At 42.5% G+C, this 13,175-nt stretch overlaps 4 protein-coding genes across 10 annotated transcripts; all 4 read left to right on the forward strand.

Moving 5' to 3' along the window:
• Positions 1–250: 250 nt before the first annotated feature.
• abhd6b (abhydrolase domain containing 6, acylglycerol lipase b) lies at positions 251–2,508 on the forward strand. The gene is made up of 9 exons (XM_085915341.1): positions 251–559; positions 673–808; positions 918–1,074; positions 1,171–1,280; positions 1,368–1,504; positions 1,710–1,867; positions 1,945–1,999; positions 2,080–2,180; positions 2,282–2,508. The coding sequence occupies exons 2-9, from the start codon at positions 684–686 to the stop codon at positions 2,459–2,461; spliced, it is 1,023 nt and encodes a 340-aa protein (XP_085771467.1). The 5' UTR covers positions 251–559; positions 673–683; the 3' UTR covers positions 2,462–2,508.
• Positions 2,509–3,021: 513 nt separating this feature from the next.
• Positions 3,022–6,166, forward strand: kctd6b (potassium channel tetramerization domain containing 6b). 6 transcript variants are annotated; one of them, XM_085926892.1, is made up of 5 exons: positions 3,022–3,181; positions 3,927–3,998; positions 4,184–4,283; positions 4,547–4,649; positions 4,808–6,166. In XM_085926892.1, exons 3-5 carry the CDS (start codon positions 4,264–4,266, stop codon positions 5,492–5,494), a joined length of 810 nt encoding a protein of 269 aa, XP_085783018.1. In that variant the 5' UTR covers positions 3,022–3,181; positions 3,927–3,998; positions 4,184–4,263; the 3' UTR covers positions 5,495–6,166. The 6 variants fall into 6 exon arrangements, with proteins under 6 accessions (XP_085783018.1, XP_085783027.1, XP_085783035.1 ...); XM_085926901.1 differs by having other exon boundaries at positions 3,927–3,987; XM_085926909.1 differs by having other exon boundaries at positions 3,022–3,177.
• A 357-nt stretch (positions 6,167–6,523) lies between these two features.
• On the forward strand, positions 6,524–7,322 carry uqcc5 (ubiquinol-cytochrome c reductase complex assembly factor 5). Its single transcript, XM_085903406.1, has 2 exons — positions 6,524–6,848; positions 7,035–7,322. The coding sequence occupies exons 1-2, from the start codon at positions 6,695–6,697 to the stop codon at positions 7,124–7,126; spliced, it is 246 nt and encodes an 81-aa protein (XP_085759532.1). The 5' UTR covers positions 6,524–6,694; the 3' UTR covers positions 7,127–7,322.
• Positions 7,323–8,148: 826 nt separating this feature from the next.
• Positions 8,149–13,108, forward strand: LOC147063006 (14-3-3 protein beta/alpha-1). 2 transcript variants are annotated; one of them, XM_085903054.1, is made up of 6 exons: positions 8,149–8,317; positions 9,704–10,000; positions 10,074–10,197; positions 10,296–10,459; positions 11,248–11,343; positions 11,423–13,108. In XM_085903054.1, the coding sequence occupies exons 2-6, from the start codon at positions 9,707–9,709 to the stop codon at positions 11,477–11,479; spliced, it is 735 nt and encodes a 244-aa protein (XP_085759180.1). In that variant the 5' UTR covers positions 8,149–8,317; positions 9,704–9,706; the 3' UTR covers positions 11,480–13,108. The 2 variants fall into 2 exon arrangements, with proteins under 2 accessions (XP_085759180.1, XP_085759265.1); XM_085903139.1 differs by lacking the exon at positions 8,149–8,317 and adding an exon at positions 8,443–8,625.
• Positions 13,109–13,175: the final 67 nt, after the last annotated feature.

A 13,175-nucleotide genomic window follows, 5' to 3' on the forward strand; every position in this document is an offset into this window, starting at 1 on the left:
TCCGGGAGGTGTTCAAAAATTCTGTCAGCATGAGGCAAGGATGATCAAAAATAGCTGATGTATTTCTTTTTTTTCTAAAGCATTATTTTGATATCTCAAGTAGGATAGAGGTAGCACACTGGTTGCTGCTCCCTGCGCCTCAAGCCACAGTTCACCAGTAAAATGCACACTCATGACACCCAGTGGTGCATTTAGTCCTTGAAAGCAAAACTCATGGTTCAACAATCAAACACAAGTCCGTACATATATCATGAACAAATTTGTCGTCGCTTGTGTGTTGACGCCGCGATCATTTGTAAAGTTCCGACTCGTGCGTTCACTTTAAAAGAACCGGCGAATAATCTAGTGGCCCAGTTTTCTTCCCCCGGTGATGACTATTAATCAATAAGTTTATCTAGAGCCGGCATAATCTGCTAGGGCTAACTGCCTGCCGCAGGGATGAAGCTATTCTACATTTCTGGAATTCAAAATCTTTCAAGCTATCAAAAATTGTTGATGATTTAAAGGTAACCCACGTCTGCGCTGTGACAACAATCGAGGAAGGAAAATCGACAGAATAGTAAGTCTGCTTTTTTGTGGATTGATATTTACAAATGTACATTTCAAAAGCTCAGTGAAACTTTTGATGAATCCATCCTACGATATGTGTGACGCTTAATCATTGTGTTTAAGCCAGGAAAGACATGGCAGCCGAATTAGAGCTTGTGAATCTGTTCATAATTGCTGGGGGAACGCTGGCTATTCCCCTTTTGGCATTCGTGGCTTCCTTCCTCTTGTGGCCCTCGGCACTCATTCAAATCTACTATTGGTAAGGTCGCTGAGTCACTGCCAAGTTTCTTACCGTTATATTTGAGAAATGTCTGGATGCCTAAAATTGTATCAGTCACCTTTTATGAAATTCTGCTGCTCTTGTGCAGGTACTGGAGGAGGACTCTGGGTCTCCAGGTCCACTATGCAGATTGCGGAGGCTACCGCTTTTGTTACTCCTGCCGAGGAAAGCCCGGAATGAGGCCCTCCATTCTGATGCTGCACAGCTTCTCGACTCACAAAGACATTTGGCTCACACTTGTCAAGGTCAGCCAAAAGTGAGGTACCAGGTTTGAAGAGTATAGGAAAATGCTCTTGGTTCAAAATGATACATAATACATTGAGCTATGCTCTTTTCATCAGTACCTGCCCAAACATCTACACATCGTATGCGTGGACATGCCAGGCCACGAGGGTACGACCCGGACCAACGCAGAGGATTATTCCATCGTGGGGCAGGCCAGGAGAATTCATCAGGGAAAAAATATACCCAACGATATATTTGCTAATGACGTGTTTTCACTGTAAAAGTCAGTTTTGGCGCATCATTTTTTTTTCCCTCAGTTTGTGGAAACCGTTCGCTTGAACCGGAAACCTTTCCATGTGATCGGGACCTCCATGGGGGGAAATGTCGCCGGGGTGTACGCCGCCACTTACCCAAAAGAAATTTGCAGCATGACGCTCATTTGTCCAGATGGTAAGTGCCAATAATAATGTACACACATTATCGTCGTATCAAATGCCGCACGACACCTTCAGTGTTCAATCTTTCATCATTTAGTGCCAAACCAAATTTTTTGATCTACTGGATGTAATTCTGTCACGGCAACTGAATTATTCTTGGGCGGCTCATATGGTGTAGCCATTCATATCAAAGTTTATGATGTCCATTGTTCCTGAAGGTATCAAACATCCATGTGAGACCAAGTTTGATAATCATCTGCAAGATCTGGAGCGTAGCAACTACACATTGAATATTCCACTCATCCCAACCACGCCTGAGGAGATGCAGGACATGTTCAGACTGTGTTCACATGTTCGCTTTAAGATACCTCAGCAGGTCGGATTCAGTCAGCTGTTTTTTTTTTTTTAACCAATACTTACATCATTTTAAGCTATGCCGCTCATGTTCTTTAGATTCTCCAAGGGCTCGTGGATGTCCGAGAGCCTCACAACTCTTTTTATGAAGAAGGTTAGTTGATTTGAATGGTCTGAAATGTTGGTGTGTCTTCCTGAAACACGGTAGTGATTGCGTTTCCTTTTGTTCAACAGTGTTTCTGGAGATTGTGAGTGAGAAATCCAGATATGCTTTACAGGAACACTTGCATCTCATCACTGCACCTGTGCAGGTGATATGGGGCAAACGGGATCAGGTAGGTCAAGTTCGAGGAAACGCTCAATGACTAATCTCGTCATCAAACGCCACAAATTCAACATTTGATTCATTCCTTCATTTAAAAATGTGTTTTTTCAGGTGGTGGATGTGTCTGGAGCCACGGTCATTGCAGAAATGTTACCAGGATGCAGAGTGGACCTGCTGGAGAACTGTGGCCACTCTGTGGTGATGGAGAAGCCTTGTCGCACAGCCAAACTCATCCTAGAGTTCATCATCCTGCAGCAAGAAGCCAGAGGAGGTGCAAAGAAATCATCCTGAATTCAAATTTGTGTTTGTGTGGAGTTAATAATAAATAATAGAAAGAAAACGTGGGGATTAAAGTTGCTTGCTTTGAAGGCAGAACTTTGTGCAATCGTCGAGAATAGTCTGGGTTCAAATGTCAGCTTCAGACTTTAGGGAATCTTGAGTGCACCTTGGAGTGGTCCACCAGCAAGTAAGTCACAGGGCACATTCATGTTTTTTTTTTGGAATGTGGGAGGAAGCTGGTGAAAACCTACGCAAGCACAGGGAGAATGTGCAAACTCCACACAGGAAAGCTGGAGCCCAGGTGTGAACCCTGACCTCAACACATGGAGAAAGACAAAGCTCTCCAAAACGTACACAAATTGATCTTTGTCTAAATATGCTACGTAGATCATTTATTCATCCCCAGCACTGCCCAAAAAAATGTCATCTGAAGATATTTGACTTGGAATAACCAGTACGGTGTAGCTTTTATTTTGAAATCGGCTGCGATGCGGTTTTTACCGTAAAGATGCGTGTAAACGGGCAGGATAAATCCGTGCGCGTGCATGTAACGCGGCCACTGTGCGTGTGAGTGTGTAGGATTGCTGGGCTCGGCTCGGCTCGGCTGCGGTGAACATCACTGACTGACTGACTGACTTGCAGCCAAGCAGGCATCAGCACCGCTCAACATCAACCTCGCTCGGGCTGTTCTTTTGGGACTGGCGAAAGGACGCAATCGAAAAGAGCGAGTGGGTGAGCTCCTATTTCTGTCACGTTTCAAATGAGATAGTCGTAACATCAGCTACATTGTGAACTCGCTAGCCTCACTAGCTAGCAGGCTAGCTAGTAGCCTTGCCTACTCTATGTCTGGCGTTGTTTAGCGAGAAAAGTTCACATTTGCAATGCTTTGCGCTTAAGTCTTCGCAGCATTCGCTTGCACTAGCAAAGGGAGATTTGATTATTCGTCTGAAAGTTTTGAGGCTCCAATCCGGACCGTCCTATGTGGATGGATGACCAAAACACGCATATTAAAGTGTATTGAATCATTTCAATTGTCCAAACAGTGGAACCTCGAGTTAAGACGTCCATGGGCCCGTTTGAAATTTGAACCGTTCATGAATGGAGTTATTGTTTGTCATTGAAATGAATGGAAATGCGATGAATGTGTTTCAGCTCCAAAAGTAGGAAAAACATGTTTATTTGTATAGCACACTTCATGTCATGTAGTAGACTAGACAATTCAAAGTGTCTTACAATAAACATTATGATGGTTGAAAAAAATATAGTCAAATCATTTTATTAACATGAGCTTTTTTTTTTGGTCTCCAAATTATTTTTGGAGAAAAAAACAACCGCTATTAATTAGTGTAACTTCTGCCAACTGTACAAGTGCGACGACTTTCCGCCATATGTTGTGGAGCGATGGATCCAGTTTGGAGTTCACAGCAACGTGTAGCCAGTGATCCAGCAACAGTTGTCTATTTGTTTTGAATTCAAGGTTCCACTGGATGCCCTGTGACTGACTAGCTGGCTGGCACCTCACCCTCTACTCAAACAAGGTGAAGCATATGTATGTATTGATATGACTCTTTTACTCTTTCTTTGATGCTATGTGATGTCATAAGCACAATTCAATTGGAAACAAATTTGAACGAAGATACCTGCACAGACAGCTCCATCCAATTCATTGACGCGTTATTAAACAGGCCCTGCATTGCTCAACCGGGGATGTGCTTGTATTTTTTGGTTTTACAGGTGGAAGTGAATTGAGCCAAACCACGTTTGGCGCTCTGTTTCGGGTCTTGACCAAGTGGGGATTTGTCTACAAATGGATAATGGAGGCTGGGGCCATAGGGTAAGTGACACTTGCAAGCCCGATCATCCAAGCATGTCTTTACATTCTTCATTTTACTGTTTGATTGAATACTGTACTTAAATTGCATTATTGTTATTACAAGAAATAAAAATGTAGTCCATTTTAGATAAACAAGGATGCACAGATACCATTCATTTGAGTACGTACCGATACCTAGCACAGATTTGTCATGACATCACGCAGTTACGTTTGTAAAAAAACAAACTCAATTTTTTTTTTTTTTTTTAAATGGATTAATTAAGGGCCCACTCAAAGTGTGGTCGTGCATGCAGTCCACCAGTTGCCCAACCCTGGTTTAAGTTCCTCAACACAGCTGGCATGTCTTCTACTCCACCTGCCTGTAAGGTAATTTTGTCAGCTCGGGAAAGTGCTATCAGTGTTTCAGCATCGGAGCTTCGAGAGACGGAGGGTATCGGGACCGGCATTCATATGGGTTCTGATTTAATTGCCTTGGCTTGTGCAAATGCATGAAAAAGATCTTCCCTCTCTGGCCTTGGCTTCAGATGACTACTCCCGTCACCTTAAACGTCGGAGGTCACCTGTACACAACCAGCTTGTCCACGCTGCAGCGTTATCCCGACTCCATGCTGGGCGCCATGTTCCGGGGAGACTTCCCAACAGCCCGCGACTCCCAGGGAAATTACTTCATCGACCGCGACGGGACGCTTTTCAGGTACATCCTGAACTTCCTGCGGACCTCGGAGCTCACCCTCCCGGCTGACTTCACAGAGACAGACCTTCTGAGAAAAGAGGCCGACTTTTATCAGATCGAACCCTTGATCCATTGCCTGAGCGATCCCAAGCCGCTGTACCCTCCGGACATCTTCGAGCAGGTCGTGGAGCTTTCCAGCACGCGTAAACTCTCCAAGTACTCCAACCCAGTAGCCGTCATCATCACGCAGCTGACCATCACCACAAAGGTCCACGCCCTGCTCGAGGGCATTTCCAACAACTTCACCAAGTGGAACAAACACATGATGGACACCAGAGACTGCCAGGTGTCCTTCACCTTCGGGCCGTGTGACTATCACCAGGAGGTGTCCCTGCGAGTTCATCTCATGGACTACATCATGAAACAAGGCTTTACCATTCGTAACACACGCGTGCACCACATGAGCGAGCGGGCCAACGAGAACACGGTGGAGCATCACTGGACATTCTGTCGACCGGCTCAAATAGTGGAAGATTGATTTGCCGGGGTCAAATGCCTATTTTTCATTGTTTTGGCCATGATCCATACTTGATCTATCGCCCCTCCCGTCCCTTGTGTCAAACAAGTCACGGTTTAAAAGATGATCCTAAAAGACATGAGTGAGAACAAAGTGAAGATGAATAAAGGACACCTTGAGAGAAAGAAAGAAAGAAAATGAGCCATGATAAAGACATCAGTCAATATGCCAATGTATGTATGTTTTACATTTTGAAATAAGCAATACTTTCCTCAGTTGTGTATGGCAAAACAGCGAGTGATGACCAATGTATGTTTTTCTATGTCTTGCTGTGCTGTGCGGTGCTTTTGATGAGGCCCAAAATAGGAAGTGTAGCATGTCGGATGCTCGCTTTGAGCTTCTGCAACCTTCTTGTGTTTGAGGGCTCTTGGAAACCTCTTCCTAGTGGCACTTTGTCGAAATATTGCAATTTGCCTCATGAATGATTCCGTCGCAAAAGAACATTTGTATATAAATATATATACACTACCTTCAAGCCAATTCTGGTGAGCCCATGGTGCTCTTAGCTGTTTAGATTCTTAATGGTACTTCTGTTGTGTGTAGTTGCATGTGTTTAATGTATCTGTTTAGATGAATGTTTGCAATTTTGTGTCATGCTGTTACACTTGCCATCAATAAATCCACTATCTGCCATCTGTTGTACTTTATCCATCCATCCCCGTTATACTCAGTTTCATCAAATCAGAACAAAAATCTCCCCGAGACATGGGAAAGTGCTTGGCGACCCAAAGGTTGAACTTTTCTTAAAAAACCCCAAAAACATTTCGGTTGTCACTTGCAATAAAATGTTATTATCGTTTTCTAGTATCGTAAGTCCCATTTAGTCAATAACGAATCAAATATATTACAGGTTGTTAAAAATATAACAGTTTAAACAGTCATTAATTAAATTCATCACGCTTAGTAGTAGTTTAGTTTAAACGGAAAATAAACACCGCGCCGCCGGATATGACGTCAGTGGGTGCGCTTGCTTCTTTGTAATGTTGCTGCGGATCGAAGACACTTTCGCAACCAGTTCTTAAACCGCCCGTGTTTCTTTTTTGTCAGATATTAAAACAAGCGCACCATAGCTTCTTGTGGAAAGGGCATTTATGAAACGACACCACCACGATAGCATATTTACATCAATCTAAGTTGTCCACATTTCTATGGTTGTCCGTGATGCTTCAAAGGAGTCCAACTTTACGGTATTTTTTGGGTCTCTTTCCTGGGAAACGTCGTTTTGGTCCGTATAGATTTCTTCCCGTCTTTTTTTGCATTGGAGGTGTCATGGAGTGGATCATGATCAACGTGAGAATAGGAAAAGAAACCTTCTGTAAGTGGAACTCGGCAAGGTCACACAAATAGGAGGGGAAAAACATACTAGGTGGAAGTTCAAATCATAACTTTTACTTCAGCTACATTACTTCAGTAGCATTTTGTGCATTCATTGTTTGGAATTTCACTTCTGAACGTTATGATTGACTTGATTGCTGTCTCATCTACATCCTTTTCTTATCAGATGACGTCTACCGAAGAAAACAATCGGAGAGGGAGTACCAGCAAAAAGTAGCAGATGGTGGCACAGCTGGGAATGAGCCCACTGCCAAGTGAAGGACTTGATACATTTCATCATGGACACATCCTTTGGAATTTTGCCACAGGAGCACACATCTAAAATCCGTGAAGTCATGGAACCATCGTGCAGTTTCTCGTTTATGTAGTTCACATTTTAAATGAATGACACTGCGTGTTTATAATCATGTATGATCAGACCTTAAATACAAAATGAACCTGCAAAGACCCCAAAGTGTGTGACTGTCTATAATAAAGTGCAATATGCCATATTATGCATGACAAATTAAGTCGATTTATTTTTGGGTCATTTCTTGTGATCAACAATGTATATGATAAAGCCTGAATTGTTTTCAATAGTATGTTTAAAATAACGTTTCAAGGTTTTCTAGGAATGGAAGTAAAACATTCAAATTCAAAGCTTCATTATATCCAAGTTAATTATGACCAATAGAAAAATAGGTATTATCATTTTGCATTATAATTCAATGTTTTCATAGTAAGCATTTCAGTAAATGGCTATAGGTTGGCACAGATAGTCAGGAATGACCCATATTAGGAAGGACCAGCAAATATTGATATTTGACCAAATATTGAGTGATCATTGTGGCACAGCTGCCTCAAACACTGAGACTGGGGCTCAGGGCTTCCTGAGTGGAATGAGCATGTCTTCCCTGTCCCTTGAGGGTTTCTGCTGGATACTTTCAAAAAACTGCTCAAGTGAAGTCCGTAAATGATCTCACTGGAATGTAGCTGTCTTCATCTCTATACGCTGCAATTTAAACAAACAGTCCCTTGGTTCTCACTCTTCCCCCAAAACAACGTGAATTAAAGATCTGATTGCTGACCTTGACCTTTGAAATGTCTTTGCTGTGATCAATAAACTGTTTCACTTTCAGGTACAAAGACAATAGTAAAATGACGTACGTTCATATAACAAGGTCGTCTCGTGAGATCAACAATCGGATAATAATGATCAAATAAATAAAATTAAAAAAAACACACACATGGCGACGAGTTGGACAATGTGATTTCTATATTTCTTGTCATGAGCGTCGGTCGTCATGTCTTACGTAAGGCAGATGTGTGGCGAGAAAAGAGGAAATGCAAGTAGCGGTATAACGGAAGTGGTTCTGCCCTGAGATATACGCCGAGCGCGACGGGAGCACGGAGGCATTAAAACGTCTAACGGAGAGTTGAGAATAATCAGGATTAAAAGTCGCCGATATTGTAAGTTTCTTCAACTCGGGCCAGATGTTTTTCATTTGATAACGTAGCTGTAATCACAGTCTAATGTGCAGATGCCAATTTCCGACGCTGTTTTTTTCTCCCCGTCGCGGCCAATTGAATCCTTTTTTGAGGAGCCATCATCAACCTAGCTTGGGCTTCGTCAAAGGCTAACTAGCATTAGCTAGCCTGCTAATGCTATTGGCTAGCTCGCCAAGCCAACGACACCGTTCTCATTCCGTGACACTTTGTACTGACGGCCGCTCGCTTGCCTTAGCGGGCCGTGTTGTGTTGTGTTGGAAAGCGAACGGGTAAAAAAAAAAAAAAGGTTTTCATATTTCCCAAAAAATGAAACCACCGCTGTGATTTTAACCCTTCATCCAAGCAGCGCCGTGCACCGTTATCTCCATGTTTGTAACAAATTGTCAAGAACGTGACTGCGTTAGTTTTTTTTTTTTTTTTTTAAATCCACCTTATTTCTGTGGCCTAGCTAACGGAACGTTGTAGATATTCGGCACATCAAGCCGCTCCGTTCGCTGAACGTAAAGTATCACACGAATTTCATCCATTTTAGCTCGCATCGGGTCTTTTAATTAAATACTCGATGGCAACGGAAATGTAACCAACAGATTTACGTCGTTAATATCTGTTCATAAAATGTGTCATTACGCTAGCGCCGTTAGCAACATTAGCTTTGGACAGCAGTAGAATGGATGCGGGTGTTTTTCATTTTTGAATGGTAAAATCATAATTAGTTCGTCGTGCGAGTAGTTCCTACATAGAAGATATCGTGGCAAGTAGCTATTTATAGACTGTTATTTTTTTTTTCCTGCCAAAATTGAGCTAACGGACACCATTGGGTAGTGCGCTTGTAATTAGCTTGAGGCTAACTTGAGCAAATGCAAGGTTGACCCACTTGCCAAGGGGCCCAGTTTGCGGCGCTCATCCGCACTCTTCGACCAAATGCCTTCTTTCGCAAATGATATTGTAGCCGTTTCTGGACCGTTTTCCCTACATTTCAATTGTGAATGTACCATTTTTCTGATGGGTTTGAGAAATCAGTGCTTCTCCAAATGTCTAGAGCAGTGCACATATTTTCCATGCGAAAAATCTAAGCAAAATCAATATGTAAGGGAATACTATCAGTCGTTTTAAGAGGCCAAGTATGTTCAAACACAAAAGTACAAAGTCACAAATTAATATCAAGTGTCCAGTATTGAAAAAACTTTATTCGTAATAGTTTTGACATCAATTCGGTATAAATGATTAATTTTCCACAGCAGACACTTCTTCAATAATCAAAATGCATTTAATTTATAATACACTTCACATTGATCTTGTCATGGTTTCCACATGACTAACGTGTGCATTTTCTATCCTCCAAACTAGAAAATGGACAAGAACGACCTGGTACAGAATGCCAAGCTTGCCGAGCAGGCTGAGCGCTATGACGACATGGCCGCAGCCATGAAGAGTGTGACGGCGCAAAGTACGGAGCTGTCAAACGAGGAGCGCAACCTTCTCTCGGTTGCCTACAAGAATGTGGTCGGAGCGCGCCGCTCATCCTGGCGCGTCATCTCCAGCATTGAGCAGAAAATCGAAGGCAATGACAAGAAGAAGCAGATGGCTCGCGAATATCGGGAGGAGATCGAAACTGAGCTGCAGGAAATCTGCCACGATGTGCTGGTAAGGCACTTCCACTTTTGACCTTTCATTTGCACAACTCTGACAATCTCAAATGCTGATTTTTTTTTTTCAGGGGCTTCTGGACAAGTACCTTATTGTCAACGCCGGGAGTTCCGAAGGCAAGGTGTTCTATCTGAAAATGAAGGGCGACTATTATAGATACCTGTCTGAGGTCGCATCCGAAAATACTAAGAAGGGTAAGGAAGGACGTGATTGTTAGCATTGTTTGGGAAAAGTCTTCAGTGACCATAAGAAAAAAAAAAAAAAAAAAATTCAAACATTTTTATGTCTCCAGATACTGTCGCTAATTCCCAGCAAGCGTACCAGCAAGCTTTCGACATTAGCAAGGGGGATATGCAGCCAACACACCCCATTAGGCTTGGCTTGGCCCTCAACTTCTCTGTCTTCTATTATGAGATCCAGAACAACCCAGAAAAGGCCTGCAGTCTGGCAAAGACGGTGCGAACTTTTTTTTTTTGATGACACTTGCCCGCTGCAGTCTATTGAGAAACAAATGCCTCTAGAGAAGTAAAAAAAAAAAAATCATATTGACGAAGAGGGGCATAAACGTGCAGTATTACTGGTTAAGAGGATGCAATGTTTAACTCTGACCAACAGAGGGCAGCGTTGGCAGCCTGACGAGTGACTCGTTTTAAAAGCGAAAACACCACATTCGAACAGAGGCGTGATAAGTGTTCAAAACACACGTTCTATTTTTTTGTTTTACAGCTAAAATAAAAAGTGAGACATACTGAGGATACACAAATGAAAGGGGCTGGCTGTGGTCACGCCCATTTTTCACCATTTTTGATCAGGCAAATATGCTCACACCACAAAGAACTATTACTTTTTTGGGTTCTTTTATCACAAAAAAAATATATATTTTAGGTTATATTACCTGACATGTTTCTGCATGTGCTTCCGCCTTCATGTCAGGTAATATAACCTAAAATTAAAAAATTGTTTGTGATAAAAGAACCCCAAAAAGTGATTGACAAGGGAAACAAAATGAACTTAGTACAACAACTACAAAGAACTATTGTTAACAACTTTGATATAATTACATATGACGTGTGAAACTATATCGGCGTAAAGTCTCTAGTGATTGGAAACCAACACACCGGCTTTTCCACACCCCAACGATGAGGCGCTCTAACATGGCCACACTAGCCCCACAGATGTTGGACGTACATTTTGCTCACGTTTTACGAAAGAGATCTCCGAATTCACCATTTCTTCCATTTCAGGCATTCGATGAAGCCATCGCCGAGCTCGACACTTTGAACGAGGACTCTTACAAAGACAGCACCCTGATCATGCAGCTACTAAGGGACAACTTGACTGTGAGTCCAATGGCGCACGCCTTGTTCACTCCACACCTCTGACATGACAACTTCAAGCGTGCCTCTTGTTCCGTTGCAGCTGTGGACATCAGAAAACCAGGGCGACGACGGGGAGACCGGAGAAGGAGAAAACTAAAGGAATTGCACTGTTAATCCACATACACTCTTATCTTAAAACACAGACAGCTTATATACATCCCCCCCCCCCCCCCTTCTCCCTTTCCCTCCTTCTCCTTCCACGCCATCAGCCCCGCCCTCTTCTGTATGACAAGCAGCCTGAATTGCTCCTGACCAACTAGTTAACCCCTCTCAGTTCACTGCGAGGTGACAGGGTCATTTTCAGTTGTTAGTACGTTCAGTCATTTTTGTAGAAACTCGTATTGTTTTTCGTTAGCTCTGTGTGTACATCTGCACGTTCGTGGGGAGCGAGTGAGAGTGTTAAAAAAAAAAAAAAAAAAAAAAAAATGTGTGCGCGCACTTGTTTGAGAGACATCTTGTGTATGGGGGGAGGCGGGGGTGTCGTGAATTCTAATCGTCCTTCCAAATTCCTTTGCCCCGGCTCGTTTGTGGCTCATTTTCCCTCTCCCCTGCTTCTTTTTGTTACTTTTATTATTGTGATTCATCATGGTATTTACAGGTTTTATTGTATGGGTTTTATTGTATGCTAATGAAACTGGCAAACACTGTGATGGTAGGTGTTCCATTTGCTTCACATCCCCCCCCACCCCCAAAAGCAGTTTTGTGTGGTTTTTTTTTTTCCCCCCACCCCACTTTTCCGGAATCACGTACAATCCCGCATTCGACTTAACTGCAATTGTGCTGTGGGCTCATACAGAAAGGAGGCAGGCTGTATTGTGACACTGACATCCGAGTGGAATGCGCCTCACAAACGAAAGGGACCCCTTAAATGATCACCACATTGTTCAGACATTTTGCATCGTGAGGCTCCCTCTCAAAAAAAAAAGGCATTACCCCGGCCCCCCTTCCCCCCTTTTGCAAACTTAAGTAGATTGACTCACTCGTAAGTGACGCGTACCGTCTAATGTGGCTCCTTTGTGTGTAATATCCACAGAAAAGTAGTTGTTGACCTGACTGTAATCAAATCTCGCTTTCAGAATGACATCTTCAGGCGTTGCCTCGGCAACAAAAATGCTTTGGTGTCCGGCATAGCCTCTGGATTCTATTTTTTACCGTGGGTGTTAGCAAATAGCAGTCGAGATCAGACAAAAGTCGGAAGGACGGCCCGCAAAATCACGTGAAGGTGCCATTTCATCTCATTGGAAAGAGGCTCAGTGTCACAATACTGTGTATCACCACTACATTCCACATCTTGTAGTTGAAGACACCATTCCACGTTATTACGCTGTTTCTTCTGACAATGCTCCAAGAAATTGAAATGTTTTGTTCATTAAAAAAAAAAAAAAAGAAGAAGAAAAAGTCCATTTCATTATGCTTGATGAAAATGCAGTTAGTGAATGTGGAACGAAGCCTGTCTGTATATCTGGTATTTACTTGCTTTGTTTTTACTGACAAGTCTTATGGCTAAAAAAAAAAAAAAAAAAAGCTTCTGTAACAGTGCACACACGTGGTTGTGAAAATTTAGAATAGTTCTTAAAAAGCAACGATGACTTGGAGATAAACAATGGTTGGTGTAACTCTAGCTTTGTGTTTATGTATCTTAAAACCATTCTAGTTTCACTATACATGTAATACATAGGAACGTGTCAAAGACCAATTCAGTGAAATAAAGTTTCGTTTAAGATAAGACAGTGTCGGTCGCTTTGTATCATGTATGTGCTCGCTCAAACGGAACTTTAGCCGTGGTTGTGTTT

This window comes from Syngnathus leptorhynchus, chromosome 1 (assembly GCF_054491065.1).
Source record: "Syngnathus leptorhynchus isolate UIUO chromosome 1, UIUO_Slep, whole genome shotgun sequence".
Lineage (NCBI taxonomy): Eukaryota > Metazoa > Chordata > Actinopteri > Syngnathiformes > Syngnathidae > Syngnathus > Syngnathus leptorhynchus.